Source organism: Terrapene carolina, unplaced genomic scaffold (assembly GCF_002925995.2).
Source record: "Terrapene carolina triunguis isolate 2854851 unplaced genomic scaffold, T_m_triunguis-2.0 Scaffold210, whole genome shotgun sequence".
Taxonomy (NCBI): Eukaryota; Metazoa; Chordata; order Testudines; family Emydidae; genus Terrapene; species Terrapene triunguis.
This window is the reverse complement of record NW_020664561.1, coordinates 34,405,034-34,425,848: the sequence shown is the minus strand read 5'-3', so window position 1 is coordinate 34,425,848 and position 20,815 is coordinate 34,405,034. Positions and strand designations below refer to the sequence as shown.

The following is a 20,815-nucleotide window of genomic DNA, read 5'->3' as shown; positions in this document are numbered from 1 at the left end:
GATATATTCCTGAGTGTGGAACCTTTTGGAGTCTTGCCCTCCAAACTTTTCCTTCTTCAAATGAGAGACTTCTCCTTCTGTCAACCACAAACTATTTGCCAAATGCCAGAATGTGTCTAACTTTAATTTTTGCCTCAAGAAGGCAATTTATAGCCACTCCCTGTCTGCACTGCACTGCTGTCTACGTTCTTTCCTAATCCCTACTGCCAGACTCTCCAACTCTTGCCTTAACTCTCTGTGCAACTTGCCATGCCCTTGGGGCCAGAGGGAAATGAAGCTTTCCAGTAAGGGAGGTTGTAGAGAGACTGCCCTCTCCTCAACAGCTGTAAACATCCCACTAGACATAGCCAGTTTCCAGTGTCATCCACTTGGGAACTAGTTAGTTTAAGGGTTTAACACTCCATGCTAATTGTCCTCCTTTTCAGTGTTTCACCAGGTTGTTGATTTATATAACAGTTTAAATTTCTGGATGACCTTGTCCTTTATTTCTGCTTTGTAGAGTTTTGTGAATCACAGCACCAAGCTAACAGAGTGGGAGAAAAACAGAAAGCAAAACAATGAAGATGGTACAGAACTACAGCCTATGGTGAGACGGGAACAAAGACGATGTGATGAGGACATCAAATAACATGTTGTCTCCCAGGTGTACTACAAGAATGGGGATAGACTGTAAATATTTATTTTCTACTTTATGATTTCTTGCAGCAGCCAAATTGTTGAGCCCCAGGGCTTTCATCCCTTCATACTAATCGTTGTTACTGACACTGGAAGCTCAGGGCCAGATTGTGGCCATGAATGGCCAGCAGTGAACTCTGCTGGTATAAAGCAGGCAGAGCTGGCTTTTGTGCCAACCACCCTTCCCATCCCCAGCATAGAGAGGGATGAAGAGGCGCAGAAAGAGCATGTGGCAGGATTCCTCACAGCCACATTGATCCTCCATTGGCATAAAGGCTCAAAAGGCCTTAAGTATAAATTACTGTAGTGCTAGGTTGTTCTAATTCACACTGGGATTGGTATAGATTTCCTGCTCCCATGCACTGAGCAGTGCTCAGATGTGGTGGAGAATCTGGCACATGTTTTAAGCTGATATTTTTGTTTGATTGTGCTTTACACTGTTTAAAAATTATGAGGTGAAAGAAGGGAGATGCCCCCTCAAGATGCAGTTTCAGACTTAAAGACTAAGGGTGTGTCTTCAAGCACAATTAACTCAAGTTATAATTTCAGTGTTACCCCTAGACTCTCATCCACACTCACAAATCTCTAGCTTGAGTTAGGCCATGTCTACACTACATAGTTTTGTCAACATAAAGCAGCTTATGTCGACCTAACTAGAGGTGTACACACTGCAATGCTCCTCTGGCCGCTTTAACTCGCCTGCTACGCTGACATAATAAAACCACCTTGATGAGAGGAATAGAGCTTAGGGCAACGTAGTTAGAGTGACGCAGTGTCAGTGTAAACACTGCGTTGCTTACATCGCCCTAAGTGGCCTCCAGGAGGTATCCCACAATGCCCACCGTGACAGTTCTGGTTACCATTTTGAACTCCCCTGCCCTGCAGCCTGGTATACAAGTGAACACCCCTCACCTGTTAAAGCCCGGGGAAGTTTTGAACTTGCTCTTCCTGTTTGCTCAGGGTGGAGATCTCACGTAGCAAGTGCCCAGCTGAGCATGCTGGCTCCACGCAGTACCCTGCCTTGAGTACCCGGGAGGTGGTGGATCTCCTGGATCTGTGGGGATAGGAGGCTGTGCAGGTGCAGCTCCGCTCCAGCCTCAGAATGCTTGATGCCTGGAGGAGAAGGGCTACGATAGGGACGTACAGCAGTTCAGAGAGTTGCGGCAGGCATAGCAGAAGGCAAGGGAGGCAAATAGTCACCTCTGATGCGGAGCCGCAGACATGCCGCTTCTGCAAGGAGGAGGCTGGGGTCAGAGTGTTGGTGAATAGCTCCCCCCCCCCTTGAGCTCCTCTTATAGCCTTGTGTTTATAATGCCAGTACAATACTGAAGAGCAGTAGAGGATCCATGCTTTCTGCCACACATGGCTGGCTCACAGGTGACCAGGGCAGTTGAAAAGCAGCTGGAAACCTAGTAGGATGCCCATGGAATGATGGGATTGAGAAACTTGCATCATGTGACATTAAACCTGCCCCCATGAGGCATTGCAAACCCTTTCCAAAACACCCTGCGGCCAGATGCACAGTGGGATAGCTACCCACAGTGCACTGCTCTCTGTGTCAATGCAAGAGCTGCTACTGTGGATATACGCCGCCCACACAAGGAGCATAGTGTGGACATGCAACAGCTGTTTAATTACAGCGACTTAACTTTGTGGTGTAGACATTAGCCTTAAATGGTGTTTTATGCTCAAGCCTGTTTGGGCCGGGGAGGGATGGGATAGTTTGAAACTCAAGTGATGCTGAAGCTCAAGCTCCTAATGCTGTGGGGATGTAACAGCTTGAGTTACAAGTCTTTAGCAGCTAATCCAATCACTCTGTTAACCCAATTACTCTGTACTGCTAATCCAATCACTCTGTGTAACTCCATAGTTTTTTTGGTAGTGTGGTTGCTCTCACTTGAGGTAGGCTAGCTCAGATGCAGTTTTTTGAGTGTACAAACTCGAGTTGTGTTGCTGTGAAGACGACAAGCTCTCAGAGAAAAAGGTTGCCAGTTGACTTTAATGGAGCTATGACAATTTACATCAGCTGAGAATCTGACTCAGTGTGTTTAGAACTCAGCATGATTGTCACCCAGGCTCAAAATATCATTCTCAGTAAAGCCCAGGGTTGGCTGATAAATGGTCTGCAGCAGCAGCCATTCCATGTCCTGCTAAATTGTGTCATGCACAAAAATGAAGTCGGTATTGTTGCCCCTTTTTGACCCAAGTGGCTAGTCAAAGTTTGGGAGCTGGTGAGTGTTCAGGTGGGAGTAGAAATTGGTGAAAGTCAAGTGTTTCTTTGATGCAATTTTGGTTATTTACAACGAATGTACAAAGTTCTGTCTTTCTGAACACGTAGGCAATCAAATAGCAGGAAACAGCTTCTTTTGCTAACAGCAGTCTTTTCAGTCTGCACCCCAGTGGCAGATTAATAATTTTGCTGCCCCTAGGCCGGGAAATAATTGCCGCCCTGGCCCTGCCCCGACTCCGCCCTTTTCCCACCCCCATTCCAACCCCCTCCCCAAAGTCCCTGCCCCAACTCCGCCCCCTCCCTTCCCCTATTGGATCCCTTCCCCAAATCCCCGCCCCTGCCTCTTCCCCCAGCGCGCGGCGTTTCCCCCTCCCTCCCTGCCCCGTGAAACAGCTGTTTCGCGGCGCAAGCGCTGGGAGGGGAGAGAAACAGGAGGCGGCGTCGCGCTTGCAGAGGAGGCGGAGGTGAGCTGGAGCAGGGGGGCAGGGCGCGGAGGGGAGCTTCCGCCTCTGCAAATTTGCCGCCCTGCAATAATACGGCACTGCTGCACCCAACCCAAAAACCTCTCCCCACGTGTCTTCCAGGGTGAGCCACTCGCTTTCATCTGCTTCTTCAGCCTGTCTGTGTCACTCACTCAGGCTGTAGCTACCCTAGAGAGCTTACAGCGGCACAGCTGTACCGATGCAGCTGCGCTGTTGTAAGATCTCTAGTGGAGCCACTCTAAGCCAACAGGAGAGAGCTCTCCCGCCGACTTAATTAATCCACCCCCAACAAGTGTCGGCAGGAGAAGCTCTCCCGCTGACATAGTGCTGTCCACACCAGGCTTAGGTTGGTGTAACTTATGGCGCTCAGTGGGTGGCTTATTCACACCCCTGGTCAACATAAGTGATAGCATAGACATAGCCTCAGTCTGTTCTCAGTTTCTGTGTGTGCTGTCTGCCTTTCACTTACCCATGATCACAATACCGAGGCAAACCTTCCGTCCACCTGGGGCCAGTGTCTGGGCAGACTTTATTAGACTTTGTTTTAGGTGTGGCCTTTTAACTGTTTCTTACAGCTGGCTTAAATGAGGGACTTATTCAGACACCAGTTTAAAGAAGTGTTAACTCATCCCATAACAAGGTTTTATCCAGCTCATAACAGTATATTTTGGTGACTTTATTTCTTGATTTATTTTCAAGAGGTTGCAGACTCAGGGTGTGTCTATGCTACAAGTGCTGCAGTGGTACAACTGCAGTAGGATTGTAGTGTAACACTACAGCGATGGAAAGGGGTTTTCTGTCACTGTAGTAAATCCACCCTCTCAAGAGATGGTACCTAGATTGATGGAAGAATTCATCCTTTGACCTGTCTACGTCTACAGTGGGGGTTAGGTCAACCTAACTACACACAGCGTGTGAAATTTTTCACAGCTCTGAGCAATGTAGCTAGGTTAATAATAATAAAATAATAATATATGGAGATATACTTATCTCATAGAGCTGGAAGGGATCCTGAAAGGTCATTGAGTCCAGCCCCCTGCCTTCACTAGCAGGACCAAGTACTGATTTTGCCCCAGATCCCTAAGTGGCCCCCTCAAGAATTGAACTCGCAACCCTGGGTTTAGCAGGCCAGTGCTCAAACCACTGAGCTATCCCTCCCCCTTCAGGCACTTACACTTTTTTCATAGCATTATTGTATAGAGAAATAACCTAAGTTCTTGGGTTAGAATTCATGGTTTTAAGTTTATTATTCTGATTATAAATGGCTGTGCTTGGTGTCTTCATTACTTGTACTTTTGGTGAATTTAGTCAAAAATTATTGAAAAGCACAAAAGGAATACAAAATAGTTCTTTGTACCCTTACTTTCCCCCACCAAAGAAAATCTTGGATACACAGATACAAGAGTGCACAATCCCCCTTTATTTTCTTGAAAGATCACATTTTACAAATATTTTATAAAGATGTCAGGGCCAGTGCTATGTATTTGACTTTTTTTTTTTTCCTGATTGTAGACTTGAACTTGAGATTGACCTTGAAAGCATGCAGGCTAAACAGTAATAGCAGAAATTCAGACAAAACAAAGTGAAGGTTACAGATATGTTGCAACAAAGTAATTTTTAGATGTGTAAACCCTGGTTTGTACCTCTTGCACTGAAGAAAAAATTAGAGATTTAATTATTGTTTAATTTTTTATGTACAATAATGGATTTTTCCAGCATATCTGATTTTATTAAAAAAATGTAAAAGTATTTATGAGGTTTTATAAAAGTTGAATTAATAAACAAATCTCCTGTAAGATTTGTGGTGCTGCTTGAAAACAGTAAGTTGACAAAGTCCAAGAACTATCCTTTTGGTATCAGACCCGCTTGATAAGTCAGCTGATGGGACCCAGCAGTAATTCTGTATGCATCTATATGGAAAATATTGGCCAATAGTCCCTGGGTCAGTTGATGCACAGAACTGTAAAGAAGGTTCTTTTAGATCACTCCCATTTGGACTATTTAATATCCCTTAATAACCACTACACCCAATTAAGGAGCAACATTGAAGCCACTGGAAGGAAATTATCTCCAGTTTCCCTCAGCCAAGACAATGGCTACGAGGTACGTGGGGTTTGTGGGAGGTCGGTCGGTTGTTTTTTGGTTTGGGGAGGGTTTTTTGTGCAGGTGGATGGGTGGTCTTGGTGAGGAGGAAAATTATAAACAGTCCTTTGGTTCCTCTCTGCAGGGCAGATGAGGGATAAATCCTCTAGATGTACTAACGTTTGTAAATTAAAATGAACAGACATTTAGTATGCGACAAAGCGGGGAAAATAAGCTGGGCTCTTGATGTTGATCTGAGATCATAGGATGAAATGTCGTAGAGAGGCAGACGTGACTGGACAGAGGTTGAGACATTGGGGTGAAGAAGTTGTTTCTGGCATAGAAGTGGTAGTTTGGGGAGTGAAGGAAATTACCTCATGGGGAGAGAGTGAAGAGATGACAAAGGATGGAGTCCTAAGAAGACTCGGGGGGAGAGGAGGAGCCTCCAGAAGAGATGCTGAAGGAGAAGACAAAAAGTTTAAATAATAATAAAACCCTCGAAGAGCATCAGGGAATGTCTTTTTATGCACAATTGAAGTTTCGTTGAGCTCTGGGGTGGGTTTGGATCCTGGATGTCATAAATTTTCATGAGGTCAAAATTTTCTCATTTTGTGAGATACATGGGTCCATTTCTCTATCTTTTGGGAGGAAATTGGAAAAGATTTCAAAAGATCAGGATATTATAGTGAGGTTTTGTTTTTAATTCATCTAGATCTGATGGCTGATTTTTACTCAGTGCTACACAATCCTTCCCCCCCCCCCCCCCGAGCTGCTTTAACTTCCTGTTTGAAGGCAAGATTGAGTGGGAGACCAGATGTCTCTAGCAGAGATATACAGGTAGTACAGATGGTTTCAGTCTATGAGCTGGAACATTTCTGCAGGTAAGAGAAAGTTCCTGTCTTTGCTGCCCTAAAGAACAAACTCAAAGATGGAGGAGGACAGAGTTTGTTTAATAACCAAGGAAATATCAAAGGCAGCAAAGGCAATTCGTGGCAATTCTCTTGTCTTTTAATAAAAATTGGTCAGACCATTCCATTGAGATCTATGGATTCCCTCCCTCCTCCCCCTGCCATGTGAAAAGGTTTAAACATTTGTCAGCATTTCCGTATCCGTATCCCCCACGTTTTCAGCCAGATATTAACACTCTATAGTCCTTGACTGAAAATTTAGTAGCCATGATAGATGCAAGCAACCCATAGTGTGACTATAACTTAAAAGTTGATGGATTTTTTTTTTCTGTCACGTAAGTTTGTTTTGTGCATTTGATAGCACTTTATATGTAATCAGTTTCTCTGGTGCTGAAAAGACTTCTAAACACCAATAGGGAAGTAGGAAATCATTTATAAAACTTTATTTTACAAGAAATTTAAAAATAGAAATAAACTTAGGACCTCCCACTTAAAAGATGCTCTGTCAGAAACTGGAGTACAGTTTAGAATGATAAATTTAAAGCAGTACAGGGACCCTAAAGCCAAAGAAAAGGAGACATGATATTTAAGTACAGTATCTTCCATAGTTGTTTGCAGTGGTGTTGAAGCCATATTGGTCGCAGGATGTATGAGAGACAAGGTAGGTAATTTACTAGACCAACTTCTGTTGGTAGAAGGTACAAGCTTTCGAGAAATGCAGAGGTGGTCTTCAGGTCGTCTTCAGAATCCTTGTGCACATTCCTATTTTAAAAATTTGACTTCTTAAGACTTCAGAAACCTGATGGGTAGGATACTGAATGGCCATGGATACTTAACAGCATATCTTTTCTTCTCAAAAGAAAGTCCTGGATTTTCAGTTCTTGTCTTACAATAATGTGTATAGTCCCTTAAACTTGTACAGTGTTATTACAGAGGAAAGTTTTTTCCTTGCCCTGAAAAACATGGGTATATTAAGAAAATTTGTGGATTACTGACTAGCTACCTTCTCTCACTCCAGTGTGTTGGAGGACAGTTAAACCATATTGCATTTAATTCCCAGACCAAGTTAACAGTAGTCTTTCATCATTGTTTCATCTCCATGTTCTCCCACATACATCTTTTAATGGTTTCCTATTGTTTGAGTTTTGGGTTTATTTTATGCAGTATGTGTCATCTTTCCATATTTACTAATACATTGCTACATCTGCTAGAAGTGGGAAAGGAAGGACAGTTCTTGCAATTAAGCATTTAAATAGGAACATGAGCTTGTGTGTGAAATAGACACTTCCCAAATATGTTTAACTACATCTCTTTCAAAGAATGTCTAATTGATCATTTTAAAAGGTACTTTAGAGCACTTGAATATCAAATGTTGTCAGGTGCAACTGCCAACTTAATGCGTTTAGTCTTTTGATGGCCTATATTCAGTTGCCTTTACTTATTTTTCACCATTTATGCTGTTTACATGTTGCTGTAAAACTAGGTTGGTCAGTTTCACTTTTTGCAGGCTGTTAAAAGTAAAATCTGATTCTGATATGTCTTAACTCTCCATTCCTCTGATCTGCAACTTTAAGAGGCAGGACCAAACCTGTTGCACATTGCTAGAGTGGGGTTGGGCTTCCCTTCTAAAGAACTCCTCAGAGAGACTACTTCTAAAATGACTATCTTAAGAATTGTGATAAACAAGTTACAGTAACTAATAAACATCCCCTTAATTTTATCAGTCTACAAAGCATAATGGACTCAGATTAAGAATTAAATCACAAAGTTAGGAGGGTATTAGTTACTGCTGAAGAGTAGCTTTTTCCTCAGTGCAAAGCCCATGAGTCTAAATGGAATTTCCATGAGTCTGGATAAGTAAGGGCCTTGACTCAATATGTCTTTCTAGAAGGGTAGAGGGAAGGAAGGTCTATTTTGAAAAACATACCTTCTCATCTAAGACCAGCTTTAACACATTGTGGTGAAGGCTGCAATGCCACTGCCCTTAGAGCACCTTTTCTGTGGATAAAGGTCTTTATAAAATTTGGCAGTTGACAGGCACTCTCACTTCTTAGTGAGGAACTTTAAAATCAGAAGGGATGTTGCAGGTACTGGAGTATGTTTCAGATGTACAGCACTAGTCTGGCCTGTACAGGTCTGCCCTGTGGAAGTCATGAGCATGACAGTACAGCATTAAGTGACTGACATCAGGATTAGTGTATTAATCAATTTTATAGTATATTTCAAAGTACATGAATTTGAAAAACAATTGTACACAAAGCATGGGCTTTTAAGAAAACAGGTAATGACATTTGTGACTGTATGTACCAACTAGTTAGTTGGTATGAAATTTAGAGAAGTGTATTTAAGCATTATGTGGGTATTTCCTCATGCCTCAGTGTAGACTGTCCCCTGAATTCAGAGTCATGATGCCTTAAACCACTGAAAAATGAAAACTTGTGTTTGAGGAAAGTGATTTGCACATTTCATGCTAATTAACTTGGTCCCTGTTGCATAATGGGGGGAAATAATTATATGTATTTGAGTCTGATCCTGCACTATTGACAGTTGGACCAGGATTGTGGTCCTAATGAGCACAATTAGTTTAAACTACTTTCCTGGAGTTTGCATTTAAAAAAAAATAAACTTATCAATATGGCATAACTGACATAGTAATCATAATACTGCTTTTAAGCATTTTGTTTAACATGATAGGTGGGCACTGAGACTAATTACCTTAATAGGGATTTAACTCCTATACAGGACTAACTGCAGTAAAAATAATAGTTCACAGGTTTGATGGACAGTTCCTTTCCCCCCCTTAATATGTGAAATGGTTATTTTAATTCTGTTGACTCAGGCAGCTACTTCAGGATGATTTGTTAGACATAAATAGCTAAGCTACAGTCAACAGGCCAGCTGAAAATGTCTGCTATCAAACCATATCAAAAGCAAACAGCAGGAACTCGGTAACAAACAGGCAGTTTGTTTATCTTCCTGACGGAAGGGCCCTTCACAAGCTCAGGATGCCTTGCTATTAGCATGACTCCTTAAGTACTCACAGCAAGGACCCCATCTACAGTTGTTTTTTTAACCTGTCCCCCTTCCACTGCTAATGTTGGGACAGCTTTGTTAGCATCTCTGGGAGCCCTATTTTTAACCATAGCCTAAAGTGGTTAGAGAAGGCAAATAATATAGGCCTGGTCTACAGCTATCTTGCTCCGGGAGTTGAAAAAGCCACAGGCCTGAGCAACAGTTGTGGCCAACCTAACCCCCAGTGTAGACAGTGCTAGGTTGATGGAAGAGGTGGATTACCTACACCAACAGGTGAAGCCTTCCTGTCAGCATAGGTATGTCTACACTTAAATGCTACAGCGATGCCACTATAGTGTTTCAAGTGTAGACAGACCCTTAGTGTTGCTTCTCAGTAGTCCACACAGAGGGAGACAGCCTTCTAGTCCATTCACAAAGAACGCCCTTATTTTTTGTTGTTTGCTGGCAGCTGCCTAAAACATGTATGCTTGTAGCTTTTGAATGCTACACTTAATACTCTGTTAAGTGTTAGTTGAAGCACCACCTCTGAGTAGCAGATATACGATGAATGTACATACTGGCCATGTCAAGGGTATAGGCCAAAGCAGAGGCTCTGTAGTAATTCTGCAACTCCTCCTATTCCCAAATTGTATGATTCTGGATTTTGTAATTGCATTTTAGTCATAAACCGCTATTCTCCCCTCCACAGATTATTCTCACAGGGGTCAGTACAAACTCCATGTTTCAAGTTGAGGTCTGCTTCTTACCTACAGGGTCTGGGGGAATGAGAGAGGGTAAGCAGAGCAGGTCCCTGCAGAATGTGTAGACAGACAATATTGCTCTCAACCTTAGGGAGGACCACCTAGTGAAACCCTACAGATGCTCCACCCATGGCCCAGGGTAGCTCATGGGATTGTAGAGAGTATTCTCTTCTGTATGCTGCTTCCAGTTACGATCTGCAGGGGATTCCCTCCCTTTCTAGGACTCTGATGTTGAAAAGAACATTTCATACTGTGGCCTGACACAGGTACACTAGAATTTTTTTTCAGAACCATTCGCACATATCCTGAGCTGTGGGGGTTCTAGATTACCTTGACACAGCCAAGAATAAGATTTGGGAATAATTTCTGTGGTAACTAATGGTAATGTAACAAATGAATGAGACATCAAAGTCATGTACCTTCAAGAAAAAAATATTTATAAAAATACAATGGGATCAGTTTATGATGAGAAATGTGGCAATAAATACAGTTCAAGGAAGAAAAAGCGTTTCTACATGGATATATTATGGCACAAACAAAAATAAATGCACCATCAAAACATGGGACTTCTGTGGGCTCAAGGACTTTGTACAAGTTCCCTTTTTAGTACGACAACTATTTCTAGGAGTTTGGTCAGTTTAGATAATGGAATGAATACACAATTAATCACAAATGCACATTTATCCTGTCTACTGTCTGACTTTAAACATAAGCAAACCATACTGCAGAAATAAAGTACTTATTTACTAATATACTGCAGCTTAACTTTAGCATTTAACGTAAGCATGGAAGTCTTTTCAGTATTCCATGCAGAAATTAGGTAAGTACTAAATAAGTAAAATGAGGGGTGGATGTTGTGTGTAAATACCTATTTAAGTTGGGGATTGTGAAGATGCATAGATCTTTATTAAAAGAATTGGCTGTACAAGAGTACTCCCCTTTCACAGTATTCCTTTTTACTTCATATGCAGTTATTGGTTATGCTGTAGACTACAACTGTTACAGCACTAAAGGCAACTAGAAGGGGGAAAGGGCAGAGAAAGGAAAAAGGAATGTATGTAAGGCAATCTTTCTTTAGGAACATTAAGCATAGTGTGTAGGAAGACGGGTAACAATTCCACAAGGCTAGTTTTGTTTTTACTGAATAAAATAATGGACTAATATACTGAGCTTTTGATACAAATCTAATAATCAATGCCCTGGTCACTGTACTGACCATGGTAATCTCTTTGATAGTCATCTTGGTACTCGCTAGGATAGTCATCTGGATATTCTGCCTGATAATCACTATCGCTGATTTCTGACCCATTAGTTCCTGTTCCTTGGCTTCCATTATGAATTACAGGTTCTGTTGGAGCAGCACAATATTTGGGGTCATACACTTGTCGTCCAAGCCCGTACACGCTCATTCCCTTCTGGGAAGCCACTTTGTTGGTACCCATTTGTAGTGAAATAGTAGAGTTGTCCACTGGCTGTAATGTGAGCTTCTGGTCATAAATATCTCTTCTGGTGCCTGGTGCCAGCATCCCAGCCTAGTGAAACAGGATAATAATGAAGTAAATTTATGGTAAGATTACCCTTAAATTCAGTTAATCTTGACAATGAATTTCACTGAGTTCTGTACGTACAGCATCCACTTGTACAAGCTGAACAGTAAAAGTGATTTAAAATACAATATTACAGGACCAACAGTGAACATCTACTAAACACACCAGTGAAAAAGTTAAGCTATAGCTCTACAACTCCTAGGGGGAAGGCCCTCGTAAGAAGCCCAGCATGCCCCCCTTTTGGATGTTGCAAAAGGGATGGTGGACATTCAACCAGGATACTGCCCAGGGAGCTGTCTTTCGTTTTGGTTTTGGCTAGTATGTGAAATGATGCTTCCCCTTACTTTTCTGACAATACAGCCAGAGAAAGGGGCTTGCTGTAGGCACTGTTTTTTGTTCCCTCTAGTTCTTCTCAGCAGGAAGCAGATCATGTGCCCACAAGAGACTCAAGGAAGTACTGCTGGTACAGTGCCCTCCCCAGGTCTCAATTGAAGACTCCCTTAGCAAGATGCAGATCCACCCCTTCAGCCTGTCACCTACCTGCTTGCTCACTGGAGTGTTGCAGTGTCATGACAATAGCTAATTTTGAAATACGGTATCACATGTAACCTTGCTTACCTGACTGGCCCCTTTGTTAGTACCCATCTGTAGGCTAATTGTTGTCTGGTCAAATGGTTTATCAGTTTGCATTTTTGGATCATAGAGATGTCTTCTGGTCCCATAAGCAGTCATACCTGCCTGGCTGGCACACTTGTTGGTTCCCATCTTTATAAAAACACAAAAAAGGGTGAGGGGGGAAGTGATATAGCAACTCAAGGAGACCTAGTCCAGGAACAGAGATACAAACAATAATTGCATTGGTTGGACCTTAACATAGAGAAAGCAGTTACAGCTTAGCCACTGACCTTAATGTTCACTTCTAAACAGATACTGAGCTTCTCTTGAGCAAAGAATGACAAGTAATCCAATGCCATATTTCAATGGCTATGCAGGGGGGTATGTGTGTCCAACAGTGTGTTGATTAGAGAGAAACCTAATTTCATTTTGTGCACCAATGCATATTTTAGCCATATGGTCTACAATGGAAAGGCTAATTCACATCACATTACAGTAGAACCTCAGAGTTATGAACACCTGAGTTAAGAACTGACCAGCCAACTACACACCTCATTTGGAACCGGAAGTATGCAATCAGGCAGTGTCAGAGAAAAAAGCAAACACAGTACTGTGTTAAAGGTAAACTATTAAAAAAGGGAAAGTTTAAAAAAAACTGGACAAGGCAAGGAAATTGCTTGTTTCATTTAAATTAAGATAGTTAAAAGCAGCATTTTTCTTCTGCATAGTAAAGTTTCAAAGCAGTATTAAGTCAGTTGTAAACTTTTGACGGAACAACCTCCAATCCTGAGGTGTTCGTAACTGAGGTTCTGCTGTACTTGCAGTTGTGTGGTACAACAAATTAATGTTTGAGGCTATTGTCTTATTCTGATTGATTAGCACAGAAAACAGAGAGAACAGACCCCTCAAAATTCAAAGTAGCACTGTATCCAGCAAGCTTCCAACTTGCTTCTAAACCACTATTTCTTGGGATAGAGAAATGATGTTTTACAAGAAACATTAAGCCCACTTCTCTATCCCTATCTCTATTATATTTAGGGTTGGCAGAATTCTATTTTTTATAGTTTTGACAGATCAATGTTTATTTTTAAGCATTGATATCAGTTTTAAATATTCAGTTGTTTAAAATAATAGGTTATGCATTTTTTTTTTCCAATTTTACCAATTTAAATTTTCACAGTTGCAACATAGGGGGAGATGAAAGGGGTCAGTGAATAATTATTTAATGCTGAGATTCAAAAGTTTAAAAGGTACCTAAACAGCACCCCTGGTCCAGCTCTCCTAATGCTGGCAATACAACATTTTTTATAAACAGGAAGGTGAGACTCAATCTCAAGCAGCATTTTTCTTTCTTTGCTCATTTGTACATATTCATGAGGAGGAATGGAAATATTTTTCATCTACTTATGTGTGTGTTCAGTGAAATCATCGTTTATCGATAAATACCTAATTCTGCCAAGCCTAATTTAGAGATTACAGTAGAGGAAGAAACTCCTTTCACCGACTATCACTCAATTTTAGAAATCCTATCAATTGTTTACAAGGACAGAAAACAAACTGCACACTAACAGCAGAAAGAGAACTTGTTCTAGGTGAGAAACCAGCAACCCATTTTAGGGCTTGTCTACATAAACAGCACGCAGCAAGCTGCAGTATAAATCTACCTCACACGAGTCTGCTGCTGGATACTACAAAGTGCACTAGGGAACTTGTAGTTTGCAACGGCAATGTCCACATGGACAGTTCGTACATAGCAGGCTAGTGTGTGGTAGATTTACATTTGCCGTGCACTAAATGTTCGTATAGGCAAGCCCTTAAGTGAATAGCACTTCAATCAACTGCTTTTTCAAACAGCAAATTATCTATTACATTTGAGGATGGTTTCTCAGTTTGGTTTACCATACACACAAAAAACTTTAATCTCATGCTTACCTGCAGGCCAATTACACTTTGGCCAGCTTTTAGTTTTCCTGCATCAAAACTCCTTGCTTGTTTTTCTGCATATCTGACACCAAGATCAATTGTGGTATGGAATCCTTTGGTTTTTGCCTAAGTAAAAACAAGTCATTCAAAAAGTGAACACTCACTTTTCAAATCATACTTCTTGCCATTAGAACTTCTTGAAGGAATTACACCCCATCCACAGACAGCAGGCTAAGCTTTTCATAAGTGACTAATAATTGAGTGCCTCAACTTTTGGGTCCCAAACTTAAGATGCCTTATGTGGGCCTGATTTTCAGAAAGTGCTGCAAATCTGTACTCTGAAAATCAGTCCCTTTAAGGTGTCACTATGGGAACTAAAAAAACCACCACCCAAAATCATTAGTCACTTCTTAAAAATATTGGCCAGCAAGTTTTAGATTTGCTTGACAAGAGAAAGTATTACTTGACTAAGTCTTACATTTAGTATGTACATCTTTTACTGCTAGAAACATTTTCTAATATTAAACTATAATCATCCTGTACAATTAGGTAAGTGGCAGGATTTTTTCTACTGGTTATGTAGCCAACCACACTAGTAATTATTCATATAGCCTTCTGAAATTCAAAAGGATTAATACATGTGATTCATTGGTCGTCTTCACCCTGAAAAATCCATGGGCGGGGGGGGGGGGGGGGGGGTGTCTAAAGATATTAAGGATTCTGAGGTTAACTCCACATTCTCAGACTTCATCTCCTCTAGTGAATGGGGTTTGGTTGCTGTGTGTGTTCTGAGTACAAGGCCTTCCTACCTCACATACCTAGGACATCCCCAGTCCGCAGAGAAAACGTAGTCCTGTACTGACAGCTAACCCTCTTGGCTTCTGCTCCCTGCAAGCATAGCTTTAATATATTTCAGGCTACCATTAGCAAAGTCACTCTGTGGCTGCTCAACAGCTGTTGTGGAGAAGATTTAGCATCAGTTAATACTGTGTCAAACTCCTTCCTGGGTTGTCACATGTAAGCGGGGGGGGGAGGGGGGGTATGCTGTTAAAGACAGCACTTTCATAACCCCAACCCTCTCTTACCCACAATCCTTTTACCCTCTACCTTGACAAGGGAGGCACCAAGGCACCCAAAATGTGGCTTCTGCAGGACCCCTGGGGGAAGAGAGGAGCATACTAGAAGGACCTGCCTGCCGAGTTTTCCACGCTTATGAGTGGAAGAGATGATTCTGGCTAGTGCATGGATTTCTACCAGTTCCGTGTGGTACAGTATATTCTGTGTAGATAAATACTTACCAGACCTGCTAGTGCCACAAGTGAAGTCTGAACTTGGGTCATGTTCCCATTCTCATAAAGATCATTTGCTTCAAAAATATCATGTGGCTTCATACCATAGATTTGGATGGCTTTGATAAAATTCCCAATGTTCTCCAACTGAAAAATAAAACACATCAAGGCAAATGTTTCATTTTGGAAAATATTTATAGCTTCAAAATTACAGTAGGAACAAGCTCCCTGTCTTGAAGAGTTTAGCCAAGATGTAATACAGATGGGACACAACATAGAGCAAAGTAAATGAGTGGTAAAGCTTAGCATAACACTCATTCATTCTGCATTTGGATTTTTTGTTTTGCACATAGAACTGCTATTCCCGATCAGACTGATGGTCTATCTAGTCTGGCCGCTGTCTCCAACAGTGGCTAGTGCCTGACATCCCTAGCAGATGTCTTTAACAAGGCACTACACAGCATCTATCTGCTTTCCCCAGAGATGTTCTTGTTTAAATCAGTGGTTCTCAACCAGGGATATGCACATCTCTTGGGGTACGCCGAGGTCTTCCAGGGGGTACATCAACTCATCTAGATATTTGCCTAGTTTTACAACAAGCTACATACAAAGTAATAGCAAAGTCATTACAAACTTCCATACAATGATTTGTTTATACTGCTCTATATACTATACACCGAATTGTAAGTACAATATTTATATTCCAGTTGATTTATTTTATAATTGTATGGTAAAAATGAGAAAGCAAGCAATTTTTTCAGCAATAGGTTTTCTATGACACTTGTATTTCTATGTATGATTTTGTAAGCAAGGTGAAACTTGTGGTACGCAAGACAATTCAGACTCATGAGAGGGGTACAGTAGTCTGGAAAAGTTGAGAGCCACTGGTTTAAATACGCCCCCCCCCCCCCAAAAGGTCAAATTTCTGTGCCAGTAATCTAGTTCCATTGAGTTATGTTATAAAATACCTTTTTGAAGGAAGAACTACAATGTGTAGAAATTATGGAATATGGGATTTGTTTCAGACGGCACTTAATGTCCAACCTAACTTAAACTGGTCCATTAATAACCTGTCAAATGTGAAAATCCTGTTTTTTACTGTGCACCTTACTGTTGACTCACTGAGACATATTCAACCCAACTTCAGGTATTATTTATTAGTAGTTTTTGGGTAGTGCCTATAGGTCCCAGTCAGGACTAAATTTGGCCTTTTCTTTCAGAGGCATGACAGAAGAACTATTCTTAAGGCTGTTTAGTTTAGACTAGTCCTAGACCATTTACAAGGGACTACCAAGCATAACATGTCTTGTGTACTAGACAGACCAATCCCTATGTACAAAAACAAATTTGTAGCCTAATTTTAATTTTAATCTGGATATCAGAGATACAATTACTGCTTGTGCATTTTGCCTTTTTAATCTTTTTTTGAGTTATATACCAATATTTCATTCCAACATTGCTAAAAAAAAAAAAGTGTAATGAAAGGATTTCAGTGGTATTTATTCCTATTTTGCAGAATGACATTTCATGCAATAACCTTGAACAGTATGGCATACAGGGCTATTAACTTCATATGGCATAGACTGTGGTATCTAGCAGCTTTGGCTGGTGGAAAATTCCAGTTAAAGTTTAACTAAGACAGACATTTAAAAAAAGTCTTTCCTCCTAAGGAAGTAGTCTTACTATATGTCCCATTTGTCTACCACCTGAAATTTCTGCTAGTAATTAAAGCTGCCATTGAACATTTGTACTGAAGTAGCATTTAGAGGACAACCCAGTCTACCCATTTGCTTAAGACTTCATACACATAGTTAATCAACCACTGGAAAGTTTTAAGTAAAGAGGCAGTAATATCACATTCACATCAGTTCTGGAAACAAAGGAGGTAGGATTTTTTTTTACCTGATGCCAATTTAGTTCTGATTGATTGATTTTCTTCACTGATCCTGGCTGCAGTTTGTTTATAAGTCTGGGGAAAAATTAATTAAATGTGTAAATAGTGAATCTCATTTTCACACTATTTGTACAGGCATTATGTAAAAGTCTTTATTGTCATGCTACCGTAGACATAGTGACTTGATGCAAAACATGACTCGTCATGGTTAAATGATTTAGATTTATGTAAAGGGCCTATCTTAGGCTTGAGGACATCTGACAAGTCTCTTAATTCATACACAAATCCATACAAATGTGCCAGTTTCATACTGTAGTATCATATGTCGGTGATCTGGGTTCAATTTTTAGTCTTTCTTGAGCCCAGGGAAGAGAAAGTAGACGTGGAAGCAGTCTCTTCCTTGGTAGCAACTGTATTCTGATTGAGAACTGTGATATATTCAAAAGGAAGTCCTTAGCTAGTGCTCTCTAGAACCTGGAAAGAGCAAAACTACCTAAAATAAAAAGAAAATTTACTTCTTACTCGCATAGGATTATGCCATCCTTTAAGCCCAACTGAAAGTTTACACCAACGCTCATCCCTGTAACCTCTTCTATCCAGTTGCGTAGATCTTCTTCTGCCTGTGGATCATATTTCAGGGCAATCTGTAATACAAATTAGTTACTTAAAGAGAGAGGTCATTGTGCTCTCTCCTGAAATATTTTAGTCCAAATGTAAAGCTAATTTGTGTAATAGGATATTCTATAACATTTCTCAGACATACCAGTGTTCTGATAATTTCCCAATGCAGTAGAAATTGGTTAGTCAAGCTCTACAATAGCAGCAAGTGAAATAGCAACATATGAATAAATGTTCTCATCTTATGAGAACAAGGGTTTTTGAATCCTGCACCATGATTGTGGTATTAAGAAGAACTGGAACTAAGGGTGTGGGCGGGCGGTGCAGCACTCCCTGACTTGAAGTGGTTTCCATTATATACAGGATTTACAGTTTAGTTCAATGGCTCATAGCACCCCCACTATAAAAATTGTTCCAGCACCCTTGAAGATATTGTTCAGATAATGAATTAGACACCTCTGGCCATTATACAAAGTGTCTTATAGGTAACCAAGAAAGGATTAAGTTGGGTTTATGCCCTTTCCTGACTATGATTTGTGAAGACTGTAGAATTGCTGCCTCCTCCCCACCACATCAAAAAAGTTCTCTTGCTTGTCTTTTACCTTAAATATCAGGAACAAGAAGCCTGGCTTGCTTGAGGATTGTCTAGATGCCTAAGAAGGTATGAATTGTAAGACCTCATAATTCAACTAAAGGGTCAGCATGCTGATTCATACTTCAAAGAATAACACAAGCTTCCTCCCTCTGAAGTTAAGGAGGTCTTAACAAAAACAAGGTTTTAAATGGTCCAACTAAATATCCTCCTGACTCTTTCAAATACAGTACTCATATTTCACTCTGACATATGAGGTCATCATTTTATTTGTTCTCTAGTAACCAGGGGCCTTCAGTACAGGCAGAACCCGAATTTCTATTACTAAAAACAATTAGTTAAAACTATCACATGAAAGGCAAAAATCCAATTGTTTTCCTTTGCAGGTCACACTGAAGATCAGTTAAACATTCCTTCTATCTACACCAACAACTCCTTCATTACTACTAAGGTTCTGCTACACTAGAAAGGGTTTAACCCTCCTACTGGGGACACTGCTTATACAGGCAAAAGAGTTCTTTTGTCAGTATAGTTTATACCGGTTCCCCAAACAAAGCAAAGCAATCTATACTGTTAAGAGAACTTTTTTGCCATGCTCTAGTGCAAATGTACTACTTATCACAGTTACATCATTTAGGGGATTTTTTTTTTTTTTTTAATTTCTAACCAAGATAGCTATGCCAGCTAAACTGTCAGTATAGATCACGCTTAAGTGTGACAGCTTCCATGAACATACATAATAAATTACAGTAACCAAGGATTTGGAGCAATCAAATTTTTGAATTGCTCCGCTCCAGCTCCGGGCTCTGCTCCAAAGCCCTGACAGTAATTCCTCACTTAAAGTCGTCCCGGTTAACGTTGTTTCGTTGTTATGTTGCTGATCAATTAGGGAACATGCTCGTTTAAAGTTGTGCAATGCTCCCTTCTAATGTCGTTTGGCAGCCGCCTGCTTTGTCCACTGCTTGCAGGAAGAGCAGACCATTGCAGCTAGCTGGTGGGGGCTTGGAACCAGGGTGGACCCGCAGCCCCCTGCTCCCCTAAGTTCCCTATGCTGCAGCCGCCCAGCAGGCTATCAATTGCCGGGCAGGTCAGCTGTCCCTCCCCCCACTGCCATGTGCTGCTCCTGCCCTCTGCCTTGGAGCTGCTCCCAGAGACTCCTGCTTGCTGTGCGGGGGGGGGGGAAGGGGAGGGCTAATGTCAGGGTGTCCCCCTCCCCCCTGCTTCTGCACCCCGCTTACCCCTTCTCCATATAGAGCACAGAGGGGACACAAACAGAGAGAGCTTGGGGCAGCAGCTGCTGTCTCAACTTCCTGGTCCACTTAAAAAGACAATGACTAAAGATTGGGTCAGCTGATTTAAAGGGGCAGTGTGCATCTCTCTCTCTCCCCCACACACAAGGTGTGTATCTGTCTCTGGCTGTTATGCTGTCTCCCCTCCTTCCTGTTCGTGCTGCCTTGATGAGAGGCTACATTAACAACATGTTAACCCTGGAGGGCTCAGCCAAGTGCTAGTTCATCATTTAGCAGCAAAGCATTCCCTGGGAAATATCCCTCCCTCTTCCACCCTCTAACTTCACCACCTCAACTAAGCTTCACAATCATCATAGCTGGGAACTGTATTAAATTGTTTGTTTAAAATGTATACGGTGTATATCTATATAATATATAGTTTTTGGTCTGGTGAAAAAAATTTCCCTGGACCTAACCCCCCGTTTACATTAATTCTTATTGGGAAATGATTCGCTTAACATCATTTCGCTTAAAGTCACATTTTTCAGGAACATAACTACAGTCAGGGCCGGCTCTAGGCACCAGCAAAACAAGCTGGTGCTTGGGGCGGCACATTTTTAGGGGCGGCATGGCCGGCGCCAGAATGCCGCCCCTAAAAATGTGCCCCGGCCGCCCTAGCTCACCTCCGCTGCCGCTCGCGCGCCGCTACTCGCCCTCCCTCCCAGGCTCACAAGCCTGGGAGGGAGGGGGAGCAGCGGCGCGCGAATCAGCTGTTTCGCACACCGCGGCGGCTCGGGGTCTCCCCCTCCCTCCCAGGCTCTCAAACCTGGGAGGGAGGGGGACATCCTGAGCGGCCGCGGCACGCAAAACAGCCGTTTCGCGCGCCGCTGCTCTCCCTCCCAGGCTTGAGAGCCTGGAAGGGAGGGGGAGAAGCAGCGCCCGCGCCGCGGCCACTCGG

At 41.8% G+C, this 20,815-nt stretch overlaps 2 protein-coding genes across 2 annotated transcripts in view; one reads left to right on the top strand and one right to left on the bottom strand.

The window, feature by feature from the left end:
- Positions 1-737, top strand: part of SLC44A3 (solute carrier family 44 member 3) — a 62,167-nt gene extending 61,430 nt beyond the window's left edge. The window contains exon 15 of the mRNA XM_026655678.1: positions 500-737. Coding sequence (XP_026511463.1) covers positions 500-628 — 129 coding nt within the window. The 3' untranslated portion in view covers positions 629-737. The remainder of the gene's footprint in view (positions 1-499) is intronic.
- Positions 738-10,566: 9,829 nt separating this feature from the next.
- CNN3 (calponin 3) overlaps positions 10,567-20,815 on the bottom strand; it is a 45,818-nt gene continuing 35,569 nt past the window's right edge. The window contains exons 2-7 of the mRNA XM_026655423.2: positions 17,941-18,062; positions 17,427-17,493; positions 15,534-15,671; positions 14,245-14,361; positions 12,316-12,462; positions 10,567-11,682 (exon numbers count right to left, since the gene is read on the bottom strand). Of these exons, the coding sequence (XP_026511208.1) occupies positions 11,335-11,682; positions 12,316-12,462; positions 14,245-14,361; positions 15,534-15,671; positions 17,427-17,493; positions 17,941-18,062 (939 nt within the window). The 3' untranslated portion in view covers positions 10,567-11,334. The remainder of the gene's footprint in view (positions 11,683-12,315; positions 12,463-14,244; positions 14,362-15,533; positions 15,672-17,426; positions 17,494-17,940; positions 18,063-20,815) is intronic.